This window comes from Protopterus annectens, chromosome 4.part0 (assembly GCF_019279795.1).
Source record: "Protopterus annectens isolate FY-2018-M chromosome 4.part0, PAN1.0, whole genome shotgun sequence".
Classification (NCBI taxonomy): domain Eukaryota; kingdom Metazoa; phylum Chordata; order Ceratodontiformes; family Protopteridae; genus Protopterus; species Protopterus annectens.
The window spans coordinates 224,026,332-224,041,534 of record NC_056733.1 but is presented as its reverse complement, the minus strand read 5'-3'; the positions used below and the strand labels follow the sequence as shown (position 1 = coordinate 224,041,534).

The 15,203-nt window shown below is 43.8% G+C and overlaps 1 protein-coding gene across 1 annotated transcript in view; it reads left to right on the top strand.

The window, feature by feature from the left end:
* The window catches only part of RFNG (RFNG O-fucosylpeptide 3-beta-N-acetylglucosaminyltransferase), a 437,995-nt gene that overhangs the window by 308,722 nt on the left and 114,070 nt on the right, over positions 1–15,203 (top strand). The window contains exon 8 of the mRNA XM_044069727.1: positions 2,889–3,054. Coding sequence (XP_043925662.1) covers positions 2,889–3,054 — 166 coding nt within the window. The remainder of the gene's footprint in view (positions 1–2,888; positions 3,055–15,203) is intronic.

Sequence of the window (15,203 nt, the reverse complement as noted above, 5' to 3'; positions counted from 1 at the left end):
TGATGGAGGATTCTGGTACTGACTTTGCTTTCTTGATAAAACTTTCCAGTTGACTAACGCAGCTTCCATCCAGCAAAACCATTAGAATGGGCCTTATCTTTCCAGTGGTGACACAGATTCATTGTCTTTCCACCTTACTGATCATCTGGGTGATGGAAATCTGCAGGAAGCAGCCCGTAATAAATCTCATAACGCCATTTTCACCCATGCATCACTGGCTTGAGAAAATAGTGCAAATGGCCAAATATCCAACATAACTTGTGGAACAAAAGGTATACCTGCTCATTTAGAGGGCCAGAATCCTGATACACCCCAACCTGAAGAGACTTCAGCTGACAGCCTAGAAAACCTGGCTCTTATTCCCATCAGACTCCTCCTCTTTCAGAACTTGCTGAAGGAGGCCAAAAAACTTACTGCATGGATATCATACTGGACAAAAATGGAAGGTGCTTTCCATCTCATGTAAGAAGAGAAACAAGGACACATTAAAAACAAGTGAGCTTTGTTTTCTTTTTACCTTTCAGAACTCCTAAGAGCAGGGCTAGCATATTTCTCACTAAAAAAGTAATGCTTTTGACACATCTGTATACCTTCCAATGGCCATGTGTCTGGCAGGAGACGCACACTGACCAAGAAGCTGTTAAGAGCAGTGATTCATCTTTGATTACCAAGAAGAGCTATCACTCTACTTGGGACCTCAGTTTTATATTTTAACAGCTGACTCTGAACGTATTCAAGTTGCAGCCTCACTGATGCTTAAATTTATTTCTTGGAAGACCATCTTTGTGGTAACTAACATTTGAAGAAAGTATCTCAAAGCTGCAAGTCCTGATGTCCAAAAAGCCACTCTCAGTCCTTCACAGTGACAAGGTCAATCTCAGTACATATCCTATTTTCATACCAACATTGTTTTGTAAATGCACCTCAACCAGTCTGTCCAGCTCCCAGTAAAATTTTGAAATGTCTGAAGGTGTAAATAATTCTGAATCTGCTGGAATTCCACAAAATTTATACCTTCATCTTGTCAAGACTAGATTTGCTTGACATACTGACCAGTTATTCTTGTTTTTTTCATAGGATGAGGAAAGTAAATCCTCAAAGTGGATAGCAAACTTCATAGTCTTGTTATGTGAGAAAAAGGGCAGGACTATGCAGGAATATGTATGACAGGCTTACACAGAAATATGTAAGAGTGCATTCTAACAGAGAAGCCTCCACTTCCTGGGTCTTTTTTAGGCAGATATCAGCACAGACCATTTAAGAAGTGCCACCTGGTCATCTGATAACACCTTTTCAAAGTAGTGTAAATTGAATGTACAGTTCCCTTTCCTAAGTTTGGAGAGAACTAAAGGAGTCATTTTGCTGTATGTAATGAACCTCACTACAACAGTAGATGTTTAAGTAGAATCACTGCAGTAAAAATTCACCAAAGTCTAGCATTTTGTGGCAGGGTACCACAGAAGTGGCTCTCAAATTATTATAATTATTATTATTACTGTTATTCTAATATACAGTTCTTCCTTGCAATGGGCATGGCATTTGTTTGTTTATTTCTGGCAAAAAAAGAACAGAAAATGGCTCAAGCTGGTATTCCCTTTTGTCTGCGAAATGGGCAAGTGTCTCAATGGGAGAACATTGGCCTGTACCCTTGGAGTTAGGCCAGCTGGGGGAACATCATCCTGTGGTCAATTCCCAGAAAGAATGAAGTCTACAACAGTAATCTTACTCAAATGCTTGCTGTGGTACGTTGCTGCAATTGTACTTTCTTTACAGTTTAGCATCTCAAACTTAGATGCTGGTACAGAGACACAAATTACCTTTCTAATGACACCACGCAGATGATAGTTTCTTAGATGATTGCTGCAGTATTTAGCTAAAGCTGCACTGAAAATTTGGGCTTCATTGGTTATATGTCCCATGTCTCCCCAATTTGTTTTTTTTTTTGACTGCACATTTTGATGGATTTGCATGGTAAGTGGTTAGAGTCCTTGCTTGACAAGCATCAAAAAAATGAAGAAGTGTGCATACAGTAATAGATGTAAATATGTTACTGAGTCACTGGCAGTAATATACAGATTGCTCTTCATCTTACAGTATCTACAAAATAATGGTTCAAAATGTGTTAACAGTTTATATAATTTTCTTAAACAAAAAACTCTCCGAAATGAACAATGTTAGCACAAAGAGGTAGAAAGAATAAAACAAAAGGTGATGTAGTGAACAAGGGGATCCATTTTACACAGAGAAAACAACTGAAATTAATGTTTCTCCAAATTCAAATGTCATAGTAGCTGACAATCTGGTTCTGGTTAGTTTGGCACTTTTTTAGACAAATTCTTTTCACTATATAGAGAAAGGCGATAAATGCACTGACTTCAAGGTGCACCTGTTGCACTGGTTTGCTGTTGTGTATTGAGTTTTCCTTGTCTACTAATATTTTATTGAAAATTCTTTAAAAATACAACAGTTCTGTCTTCATGGCTAATTGCTTCAGCAGTGTTCCAGAGTATGTGGCAACCATTGCAAACATTGCAGACAGAAATAAAATGTTTTACATTTCGTACAAAGTTTAAATCTGCGCAAAGGAAAAAATTATACATTTACAAAACATCCTTTCACAGAGGACAATAAGAATGCATCACAATTTAGGATAAGTAGAAAGGGGAAAAGGTAGTATCATTAGTTCTTTACGCATTTCCTTGCAGATATTCACCAAGCAACCTTTTCCCTGTTGCAGATTTTGTGTAGACATTTTAAAAGACCCTGATGGTTAAAGTTTACCTTACAAGTGAGTAAACTAGCAGGAAATGGAAAAAAAACATTGCAGCAGATAACCAGTTGGAAGCAAAAGTGTATTGTGACTTGACAACTTCTTATATCTTTTGTAGTCTTGGAAACTTCATCAGTACAGCAGAGAAGGTTCGTTTGCCTGATGACTGCACTATTGGTTACATTGTAGAGGCGTTGCTAGAAGTGAAAATGATTCACAGTCCACTGTTTCATTCACATCTGGAAAATCTGCAGCAGCTTCCAACTAGCACAATTCTCAACCAGGTGGGAAATACTAGTTTTTATTTGACCAGAAGAGAATATACAGACTGTAATGTGGACAGGAAAGAACCAGGAAGCTTGATTTTATATTCTGGAAAAAAAAATTTTAATTGGGTGAAAGCCTACCTGTACAGTTCATAGTGCCATAACAGCCAACATGTGAATCTTCTTTCAACAGCTACCTTAAAACTTTAGACTTAATTTGGTGACAAATGCAATTCTTCATCCTAATTTTAAAAATGTTTGACCTTTGTTCATTGTTGCATATGTACACTCTTATGCATCCATTGTAGTCCTTAAAGGAAAGAGAACCTTTAGATGTCTTTTATGAGATTAGATTAAAACCACAGACTTTGTAGGTTACATTTTGGTGAAAATGTAGACTTAGTCCCAAATACTTATGGGAGCCTAAGACTTGGCAATTAATAAGAGACCTTCTCGCATCTATTCTTGGCAGGTTGAGAGTATGCATCTTTAGTTTATAAGTAGATTAAAACTCTTGCCTGGTAACTTGACTAAAAGACGGATATTTGGCTTCATTGTCAGGTAATGTGTCAAGACACAGTCGTAGTTTACAGATTATTTGCTGATTTGAAAATTTTAGTAGAGACAAAATGTGTTTTCCTTTGGGGTAAGGGTCTATTTAAGGACTTATTTTTTTCAGTTGGCATCTGATTATGGAAGTGACTGGAAGACTGTCTTGTTGACTGCCTCTGCAAACTGTCTCTTGTACTTGGAGCATCTCCTGACTGTCACAGGATAAATGCTGTAAGCCATGTGGGTGTTTACTGTGAACAGTAAATTACACTGGAAAATCTTGGAAGGTCTGTGGAGTACCAGGTAATCTTGAAGGGTCCTTCCCTGGCTGGGTGAAGCCAGTAGACCTAAATCTTATGAACAGAACCTTCACACGTAATAACTTTGAAGTGCATCATTTTTTGCTGAGAAAAATTCTTCAGACCCTGTTCTGACAAGAAAGACCCCTCTAATGTTTTTTTCCTGTGTGTGTGTGTGTGTGTGTGTGTGTGACTGTCTACAACCAGTCTGTTGCAAATTAATTCTGTTTGATTTAAAATTATAGAATTTTTATGGCGTTTTCCCTGAAACTTTCTGAGAAATGAATCTGTCTGTTTTAGGTGCATTTCCATTTGATGTCCTTCAAGGATGCATCTGCAGTCCTTACAAATGGGTTGTCCTGTCGTCAGGCAGCCCTTCGGTCGGCCGGATTCCAAAGTCTGGGTCTGGCCTCGGCTGGTGTTGCACTTCACCCGACGTCATAGCTGCAGTTCTTCGGGTATAAAGGCATCAGCCGACGCCATTTTCCTCAGTCTTTCTTGCTGCGTGGCCAAGCAGAAGCTGTTCGCAAGTGCCGGACGGTCAGATCCAGAGATTACTACTACCGAATACTACTTCGAAGACTTCTAAAAAGCTAAGTACCCCGTTGGGGACTCTCTCTTGCCTCAGCCGATGTCAGAAAAAGTGAATAACTGTTTAACTTGTGGGAAACAAATACCTCATAAAGATTTCCACTCTTACTGCTTACCTTGTTTAGGCCCAGACCACGATGTAGCAGCTTGTTTAGCCTGTGCTTCTTTCAACCGACGGACGCTTAGACGTCGGTCGGAGTTTGCTGAACAGTTTTTCGGCTCAGATTTTGCGTACATAATGCCGTCGGATCCTCCGACTTCACAAGTTGTTAAGAAACGCAAAGAAAAGGACCGACACTCGCGGTCCGCGGTTTCGGCCGAAACCGCGGTTAAGCAAACCACGAGTGTCTCTGTTTCGGCCGAAACCGAGCAAACGGTTCTATCTTCAGCCGAATCCATGACTACTACCGAGGCCCCTTCTAACCTCGTTGAATCGGCCTCTGAAATTCAACCTGCTACTGTGGTTTCACAAGAATTATCGGACACCATCCCTTTGGATGTTTCAACTCCTGCACGTGGTGCTGCTAGGCCGCCTGCAGCCATGTCCATAAAGGCCTTTGCCAGGGCTAAAGCAGCCAAAACTTCTAAGTCTGTGCCTGTTAAGCCCCCCTCTCACAGGCCCAGTTCCAGTTCCCAAATGCTCACTCTGGCAGAGGATCTCATCTCTTTAATAAGGGGATCCCAACCTCATCCAGACAGGGCCTCTCAACCTCCTCCAGAAAAGAGACCTAGAGCAGAGCCCCCTGAGCCAGTGTCCTCAGATGATTCTTCTGATGATACAGACAATACAGACCATCCAGAGGCTCCTTTTTCTACTTATGAAGACTCCGATGCTGAGGAATCGATTCCTTCTGCCTCTCCACCAGAGGAATTTTCCTTTGGGGAAACCTTACATGCCATGAGAGAGCAATTCCAATGGCAGGGGCAAGATTTCTCAGATTCAAGGAAAGGCTTAGGACTTTTTTGCATTTACCACAACATAGGCCTTTAGCTATACCTCCAGTTCTTCCTGTTGTAGATGATGCATTTAATGATGTTTGCACTGCTCCTGATACTTTACCTCCAGCCCCTGCTAAGCCCGATAGGTTCTACAGGGTCCCGGACACGCATCACCATTTATACAAGGCCCCTTTTGCAGATCCCGAGACTATCTCCCAGGGGCCTAAGGCAGTAGCTTCGATCTCAGTTAAAAACCCTCTCCCCTCTGAAAGGGAATCCAGGTCCTTAGAGAGATGGGGTAAAAAAGTATACACCTCTGCTACTCTCTCAGCTAGGGCATTGAACTGTCAATTTCATATGATCCAATACCAGGAGTTTATGCTTGATCAGTTAACTAAGAAACTGTCCTCTGATGATTCTTTAGATAAGAAATATGTTCTAGAAATGGTGCATAACATTCAGCAGGTTAGTAACCATTCTTTAAAATGTGGCTATGATGCACTGGAGGCTTCCTTTAGATCAGCCATGACTGGCACAGTTATAAGAAGGCATGCATGGTTGAAAGAACAGGTCTTGCCGGATCATGTTAAAGCAAAACTATTAGATGCTCCTATGGATAAGGTCAGGTTATTTGGTTCTCCTGCTCAGCAGGTACTGAAGAAAATGGAAGAGAAGGCAAAATCTGTACAAACAGTGAAAGATTTCTTACAGGTTCAGCCTCCAAGGTTTAGCAGGAACTGGCCCTCCAAAAATTGGTCCTTTCCAGACTCCTCTAAAACACAGAGAGGCAGGAATAGGCGTTCAAGAGGCAGAAATCAATCCAGAGGAGGTGCCTACAGGGGACGCCAGTGGCAAGGTAACAACCAGCGAGGCACAGACACAACTACTACCACTGCAACAGGACAATCACAGTGACTTGGCTCTGGCACCACCTACCAGGGAACAAATAGCAGCACCCTTAGACGGAAAGTTAGCCTTATTTTCAAAAAACTGGCACTGCATCACAAGAGACAAGTGGATTTTGCAAACTATAGACCAAGGCTACAGGTTTCATTTCCATACTTTACCAGGAAAAAGAGGAATGCCAAACCTACCACCAAATCAAAAGACAGAAGCTCTAAAACAAGTAGCTCAATTAGCAAAGATGAGAGCTGTGGAAAGGGTACCATCTATGGAACAAGGAAAGGGATTTTACTCCAGACTATTCCTGGTACCAAGAAAAGAGAAACATTGGAGACCTATTCTCGACCTGTCCGCTTTAAACACATTCATCATTGTTCCAAAATTCAAAATGCTGACCCTACAGCAACTTCTTCCCATGCTGGGCAAGGAGTATTGGCTGGTGACTCTGGATCTCAAGGAGGCATACCTGCACGTCCCCATATGACCAAATTGCAGAAGATACCTCAGATTTCTTGCAGGATCAGAGCATTATCAATTCTCAGCATTGCCCTTTGGCTTATCTACTGTGCCCAGAGTGTTCACGAAATGCCTGGCATCAGTAATCGCTCACTGCAGGCTTCAGGGAATCCAAATATATCCATACCTGGACGACTGCCTGATACAAGCGGACAACAAAAACAAGCTAACAGAAGACTTACAAAGAGTCATTTGCTTACTGCAAGCCCTGGGATACACAGTCAATATAAAAAAATCAAGACTGATACCATCCCAAAGAATAACCTTCTTAGGTGCAGAATTGGACACAGTAAAACAGATGGCATTCCTAACTGCAGAAAAACAAGAACAACTTCCTCTCTACTTCTTGGCATTAACAAAGCAGAACAAACTAACAGCAAGGAAAGTACTGCAGGCCTTGGGCTTCATGGCATCCTGCATAATCCTGGTCCCTCATGCCAGACTGCATATGAGGAAGCTACAGTGGTACCTCAAGAATTTATGGTCTCAACACAGGCACAGCCTAGAAACCGAAATACCACTAATTCCATGCCTGAAACAAGAGTTCCTATGGTGGGCTCAGGCATGCCAGTCAAACCCAGGTTTGCCCTTCCACAGCATTCAACCAAGCCAAACCATCACAACGCCTCAGACCTCGGTTGGGGGGCCCACATGCTGGACAAGTGCATACAAGGCTTATGGACTCCAGATCAGCTGCACCTGCACATAAATCAAAAGGAAATGCTGGCAGTAAAACTAGCAATCCAGAATTTCAGACCATTCCTCCAAGAAGGGCAGTTGATGATAAGGACAGACAACACCACAGTCATGTGGTACATCAACAAACAGGGAGGCACTCATTCATACCCTATATGCAGGATGGCACTGGACCTATGGAATATGGCTCTGAGCTACAACATTCAGTTACAAGCAATTTTTGTACCGAGAAAAGAAAACATCCTAGCAGACATATTAAGCAGAACTACCTCGGATGCTCACGAATGGATGCTACACCCGGACATCTTCAAGGTCATCACAAGGAAATGGGGACTGCCACAAATAGACCTATTCGCATCCCCACTCAATCACCAGCTCAAGAAATTCTGCACAAGGACGTACCACCCACTTGCTTGGAAGGTGGACTCTCTATCCTTCAGTTGGAAAGGCCTGACAGCATATGCATTCCCACCTCTTCCTTTGATGCACAAGGTGCTATTGAAAATCAAAGAGGAACGTCCAAGGATCATTCTGATAGCTCCAGACTGGCCAAGACAACATTGGTACCCATTACTGAGGAGCATGTCTCGGGGGAAAATGTGGACACTACCCCTGATTCCTTTGCTGTTAACTCAGGCTGCTACAACACCCTGCATCCAAACCTGAAAACTCTGCAGCTGACTGCCTGGAACATTACATAAGAGCAACTAACCCAGATTTATCCCAAAGGGTTAAAGACATTATCCTTGAGGCCCGCAGACCTTCAACAAGAAGAAGCTATGCAGGAAAATGGAAAAGGTTTCGCATTTGGAGTACTGAAAGGGGAAAAGATGTGTCAAAGGTAGACATTGCCAACATCCTGGAGTATTTGGCAGAGCTTTTCCATACAGGCCTGTCCTATTCCTCCATCAAGATACATGCATCAGCTATTTCTGCAGAATACAGCTTCGATCCCCCTGTCTTCTTGCATCCTCTACTCGGGCAGTTTCTGAGAGGAATTAAAAATGTAAAAACTCCTAGGAAACCACCATTACCAGCATGGGACTTGAACTTTGTGCTAGAAAAATTGACACTCCCCCCTTTCGAACCAGCAGCAACAGCAGACCTTCAACACCTATCCTGGAAAACTGCCTTTCTGCTGGCAATTACCTCAGCAAGAAGGGTTTCTGAGCTACAGGCTTTAATGGCAGTACAACCCTTCCTAATCTTCCATCAAGATAGAGTGTCCATGAGAACAAATTCTACATTTATGCCTAAGGTGGTATCCAGAGTGTCTTTAAACCAGGCTATCCACCTACCGACCTTCTTCCCCAATCCACAGAACAGGGGGGAAAGACTGCTGCATACTTTGGATGTACATAGACAGTTGCGCTACTACCTGGACAGAACCAAGGGCAATAGAAAAACTGACCAGCTTCAGGTAGCATATGCAACAGGAAGGGAAGGAAAAGCAATTTCAAAACAGACAATCTCCAAGTGGATAGGAAATTGCATCAGATTCTGTTACTCCTACCATGGAAAGCAAACTCCACAGAACATAAGGCCTCATTCTACAAGGGCTACAGCCACTACCACAGCTTTCTTATGAGGAGTGGCTACCAAGGACATTATAGAGGCTGCTACTTGGACCTCCGTGCATACATTTGCCAAGCATTATAACTTACCTTTATACTCTAGATCCCGAGCAGGGTTTGCCACTGCTGTTTTGCAAGGGATCCTAACTACACCATAATTTCTTCTTCCTCCTCCCCTAGTTTGGCTATGGTATTCTACCCATTTGTAAGGACTGCAGATGCATCCTTGAAGGACATAGTACAGTTTTGTACCTACCATAAATGTAGATGTCGAACAGGAATGCATCTGCAGTCAGGATTACCCACCCTCCTTCCCCTCTGTGGTATTCCTAGGGTATTTGCCCATCTAATAGCTAGCTGGGGGGGATCTCTTATGGTGTATTTGTTTGTATATATGTGCATACATGCTTATTTTTTGTGTTTGCCTTCTACTATTTGGAAACATTGGCATTTATCCAAAATTTAGCTATCCAAGAGGGCAACTGGCATCTGGGGCAAGAAACACTGAGGAAAATGGCGTCGGCTGATTCCTTTATACCCGAAGAACTGCAGCTATGACGTCGGGTGAAGTGCGACACCAGCCGAGGCCAGACCCAGACTTTGGAATCCGGCCGACCAAAGGGCTGCCTGGCGACAGGACAACCCATTTGTAAAGACTGCAGATGCATTCCTGTTCGGACATCTACATTTATGGTAGGTACAAAACTGTACTTTTCCTGACATGACAGCAGAGGCATAACTATGATGCAAGATGTTAGAGGGACACAATCTTTGATACTGGCATTCAGTTTCTGAATGTAGATACTGCATTTGCTGCAGTGCTTCAGCACTCGGTTATGGTCTAGTGCAACACTGGCATTCAGAAATGAATGCCAATACTGTATTTTTCAGTTGGGGACAAAGTGCTGAGCCCTTCCTGTGTTAACTGTAGCAAGCCACTTGGTGCATTTATAAATTTGCAGCAAAGGTTTGCTACAGTTTAAAGAAGAGAAAAGATTTATTTGGTCCTCAGCTTAAATTTGAGGGCGACACCAGACTGGGGAACAGCCAGGGTACCAGAAGAGCTAGCTTCAGCCGTGCCTGAATTTGAATGAGTTGGTTAGTAGTTCCAGGCCATCTGTGGCCACTCTAATGTAGAGATTCCACACTGTCACTGATCCTTGAAGAGATGCTTTCAGTTCATGGTTGAACAGTGCTATCAGCAGAGGAGCTAGGAGATGAGTGTGTTGCCATGTTTCTTCTAGTTTTGTAACCTCAGCTTTGTCTCTGTCATCTGTATTGCAGCAGGTATGGCAATGTATATCTTTAGTGCCTTTTTCTGTTCTAGTAATTGTGGGGTGTCATGTGACATACTGTTACCTCCTGTTGTGTACTGCTGTGTTATTTCCTGTTGGACAGGTTTGGTATGTCATGACGTTCTGATGGTTACCTCCTGTTACGGTGTACTATTGTACCGTTTCATGCTGCAGCAACTGTAGTATGTCATATGACATCTTGGTGCCTACCTCCTTTTGCAGTGTACTGTTATGCTGTTTTCTGTTGCTGCTGCTGTGATATGTCGTAAGACACCCTTTTACCTTCTATTGTGGTGTACTGTTTTGTTTCCTGTTTCAATAGCTATGGTGTATTACTTAAAGTATACTGTTGTGCTATTTCCTGTTTCAGCAGGTCATGTGTGTCATATGACATTCTGTTACTCGTTGTAGTATACTTTTCTGTTTCCTGTTGCTGCAGCTGTTATATGTCCTAAGACATACTTTTACCATCTGTTGTGGGGTACTGCTTTGTAGTTTCCTGTTTCAACTGCAATGGGGTATAACTTCCCACTGCTAACTTCCTGTTGTAGTATACTTTTATGCTATTTCCTGTTTCAGCAGGTCTTTGGTGTCGTAGGACTTTCTGTTATCACTTGTTGAGGTATACTTCTGTTCTGCTTTATGTTGCTGTAGCTGTGATGTGTCATATGATATTCTACTACTTCCTTGGTGTACTGTTTTGTTTTCCTGTTGCAGCAGCTATGGTATGTCATGATAGCCTGTTACTTTCCTCCTCTTTTGTGTACTGTTGTGCTGTTCATTGTTGCAGCAGCTATGGTATGTCATTTGGCATCTTGTTACTTCCTTTTGTAGTGTACTGTTGTGCTGTTTCCAGCAGTGTGTCTTCTTATTACCTTTTCTAAACTGCAAAGGAACGAGATTAATTTTCTTCTTCTCACTGTTTGCAACAATTTTAGAAAGTAGTGGATGTGAATTTATTACCTTTTTGCTGGCAGTACCACAGGCTGTTGCTGTTTTCGCTTTAAGGTCCATGCTGCCATCTGTCCCATGCCAAGGATACTTGGAGTCACTGTCAAAGAGGCTTCCTGTTTCCTGCTTCATCCACAGTGGATCCATGCTCTTATGTGTAATGTTCCCAAGGTTCCTTAGTGTCACTTGTGCAGTCCTCAGCAGTCCTAACTGGCAACTTAATCATGTCTAATGAGTTTTGCTTTCCATCTCTCGGAGGATTGTTGCAGTCACTTGTCCTGTTCTCTGATTATTTTTTATTGAAGGACTAGTGCTTTGTCTGTTTCTGAGGATATACTGCCTGTCACCCTCCCCATCTGCGGGGATGTTTGATACCCTGGTTTCATCCTTACAGATCCCTACTGCAAAACTTTTTTTCTGTAAGGATGCCTACTTTCATTTCTCCCATCCATAGGCTGTATACATCACGGTTCCTGTCCCTAAATATCACTGCAGTCACTTCTTTATGTCCTGCAGTGACAGTTGAAATTTAAATCTTTTTCCATTCCTATGAATCGTTGCTGCAACCCTTTCCATCTGTGAGGCTTTGTGCTGTCAGCTGTTACATACCCAAGGATGCCTGATGTCTTTTTTCCATACGTTAGGATCCCTGTTGTTAGTGTTCTGTCTCCAGGGTTCAGTGTCAGTGTTATGTCTGTCGTTATCATGGATGGATGGCTTCACATCCCCGAGGATCTCTGCTGTTGTCGAGAGTATCTGATAATGGTTTCCAACCATGCTCAGACTAGGGACCAGGGTTGCCAGACGTCCCTATTTGAGCAGGACTGTCCCAGGATCAGCAGCCCGATCCCCTGAGACCCGCACTGCCGGTTAAAATCCTGGCAAAACAGCCTTTGCTTTGTTTTTTTGATTGGCCCGTATTCCAGTATACGAGCCAATCAAAAAAAAAAAAAATCACAAAATGGAGCTACTTCTGTTTAATGCGGAACTGCCGGATGGTCTGCATTGAACAGAAGAGGGTCTGCTGTGTGATTTTTTTTTATTGGCTCGCATATGGGCCAATCAAAAATCACCAAACACGGAGCTACTAGTGTTTAATGCGGAACTGCGATGTTCTGCATTAGACTTTTTTTTTTGTTGTTGGTCTTTACTTGGTGTGAAAGACCTTTTTGTCCCTACCTGGCCCGTCAGAAATCTGGCAACCCTGCTAGGGACTTTAGTCTTGATGTTCAGCCTGAAATCACTGTTGCAGTATTCCTGACAAATGGGTCATCACCGTTGATGTCCATCCAGGGTACCAAAGCTTTACTTTCCCCTAGGTCATTCATCTGACACATGACCTCATCTCATATGCATTAGTGTATAAAGACATACATACTGAGCATGAATACTCAAGACCATTTTGTCGCCAGCCTGAATTCAGGTTGTGTATCTGATAGACTGTTTGTTTGGTCACTGGTACCTTTGCTTTGTTCATTTCTTCCACATAAGTCCACCGTTGGGGAACCTTCCTTTTTACTAAACATTTTATTGATTGAAATTTGTAGATGTCATCTAGGCGGTGCAAGTGTGATGGGCAGATTCCATAGAAAGACTTGCCTACCAAATGTCTTTTTTGCCAAGACCCAGAACATGACTACAAAATCTACTTTGTCAATTATTTATTCCAAAAAAACCTTAGATGTTCTTGTTTCACTGTTGCAGTCATCACCTGTGGATGTTATGTGATCCTATCTCGCCTACATTCTGACTGATGGGTTCGGAGCCGATCCCTCGGCTCCGACTCGGCACGCTTATGCTATAGAGCGAGGCCTCTAATTGGCTGAGCTATCTTTATCCCAGGATGCACCACCACTAATCCCCCAGATCTCGTTTGCCACTTACAGAGCTTGGACGTGGTCTCAACATTGGCTGGGCTAAGTACTATATATTAGGCTTTTTTCCTGTCAGTATTTGCTTCATTTAAACCCAAAAGCTGTTTTAATGGCTATTCTTTGTGTACGAGTGTTTTTCTGGAAATTGGTTAAATTTTTCGTGATTTTTCCTGTCAGAGAAGGTTCCCGTTTAAGTTAGAGGGGCCTTCCCCTGTGGTTACTACTACTTTAGTGGTTGTGTGTGGGTCAAGTACCCGTTTAAGTTAGAGGGTCTTGACCCTCCTTTTCTCCTTTTCTCTTTCTGACAAATCTTGTGTGTAAAAAAAAAAAAAAAAAAGGTTCTTTAGTTTAAATATTTACACTAAGTTAGTGGCATACATATTTTTTGTTCCTGTGTGTCAGACCCTTTATTGTTTAGTGTGGTTATCTGTTTTTTTAGCCTGATTATGTCTAAAGAGCATAAACCCTCCGGGTTTAAAAAGTGCATGAGGTGTGGCTTCAAAATGTCCATAACGGACGACCACTCCTCGTGCGTCTATTGTCTAGGTGCTAAACATCTGCAAGAATCGTGCAGTGTATGCCATGCGTTTTCCTCCAGAGTCCTCCAGGAGAGGAAAAACAAATTAATCCTCAAAGGATTAATCAAGCCTTCCTTCGAGGAGGCTTTATCTTCCTCTCCGTCTCCTTCTAAAAAGAGGAAAGCGTCGGCTCCGACCAGTCAGTCGGAACAGACTGCTAAGAAAACTAAGCAGACTTCTCCATCGGCTCCACGGACTTCGGAGCAGAGGTCGGAACGGTCTGCCTCGATGCCTCCAGCCTCGACCCCTCTGGTTTCGGAGCCGAGGTCTGGGGCATCGAGAGGCGTGTCACCCTCATCGACTCCACTGATATTGGAGCCGATAAGGGTCATCGGCTTAGACTCTTCCCCCTCGGAGCCGAAGTCCTTATCGGCACCAAGGGAAATCTCCTTGAAAGTTTCCTCGGAGCCGATAATTGTTGAGTCATTTTGGAGCCGATGGAGAAATCGGTTCTGGCCCGATCGGTATCCTCTTCATCCAAGATGTCTGATTCGGACATCGACAGGGTGCTCCTTCGACTCTTCCAGTCTCCGGTGTTCCAAAAGATGGTTTCGGCTCCAGCCCATTTGGCTTCGGAGCCGATGGTCCACTCCCCTACTGTACTTCCTCCTCCAACAGCTTCGGCACTGTTGGAGCAGGTGCTGGTGGAACCAGTGGATGTGTTAGGGTCAGGCCCGACCCTTGCTCCGACTCCGGCTCTTGGGTCGGAGTTCAGTGCGCGGACTTCTTCCTTTGGCCCTGGGGGGGAGGCTTCGGGATTGATGCTTTCGGTCCCAAGTCTCCCTCTTGGTGCGTCGGCGGCGGGAGTACCGTCCACTGTTGTGGCCACGGAGGGGGGACCCTCCCAGGATTCTGGTGGTCCCACCTTCAGGGCTATGAGGAGTGCTTTAGCCAAATCTTCCTTGGCTACCTCCACAGTTTCCCCAGCTCCTTCCCTACATTTGGAGACTGGGTCGTTGGCAGTCCCCTGTCCAGACAGCGGAGCCCCTGGGCCTCAGGTTACCCCGCTGGGGTTTCTCCCCCTCCTGGAGGTCCTTCTGAAGCCTCTTCGGAAGAACCTCCCAGGAAGAGAATGTGCAAGAGGAAGCACGTTGACTCCCCTGACGAGTCTTTGACATCTGACACTGATCTCGATGATGCAGAGGGGTCCCCCAAGTCGTCCTCGGATGATGTCTCCTTTGCAGACATCCTGGAAGCCCTAAAACAACGAGGCGGCTGGCAGTCCAAACCTCCCTCTGCTGATGAGTCTGTGTTCCTGAAGGCCTTCGGGGCTCAGCCCTCCGCCTCCTGGGTGTCTCCGCCCTTCGACGAGCTCTTGGATTTGATCTGTCGAAGGGCGTGGGAACACCCAGACTCTGTGGAACCGGTGCCCGCTCGTCCGAACAAATTTCTCTCTGCG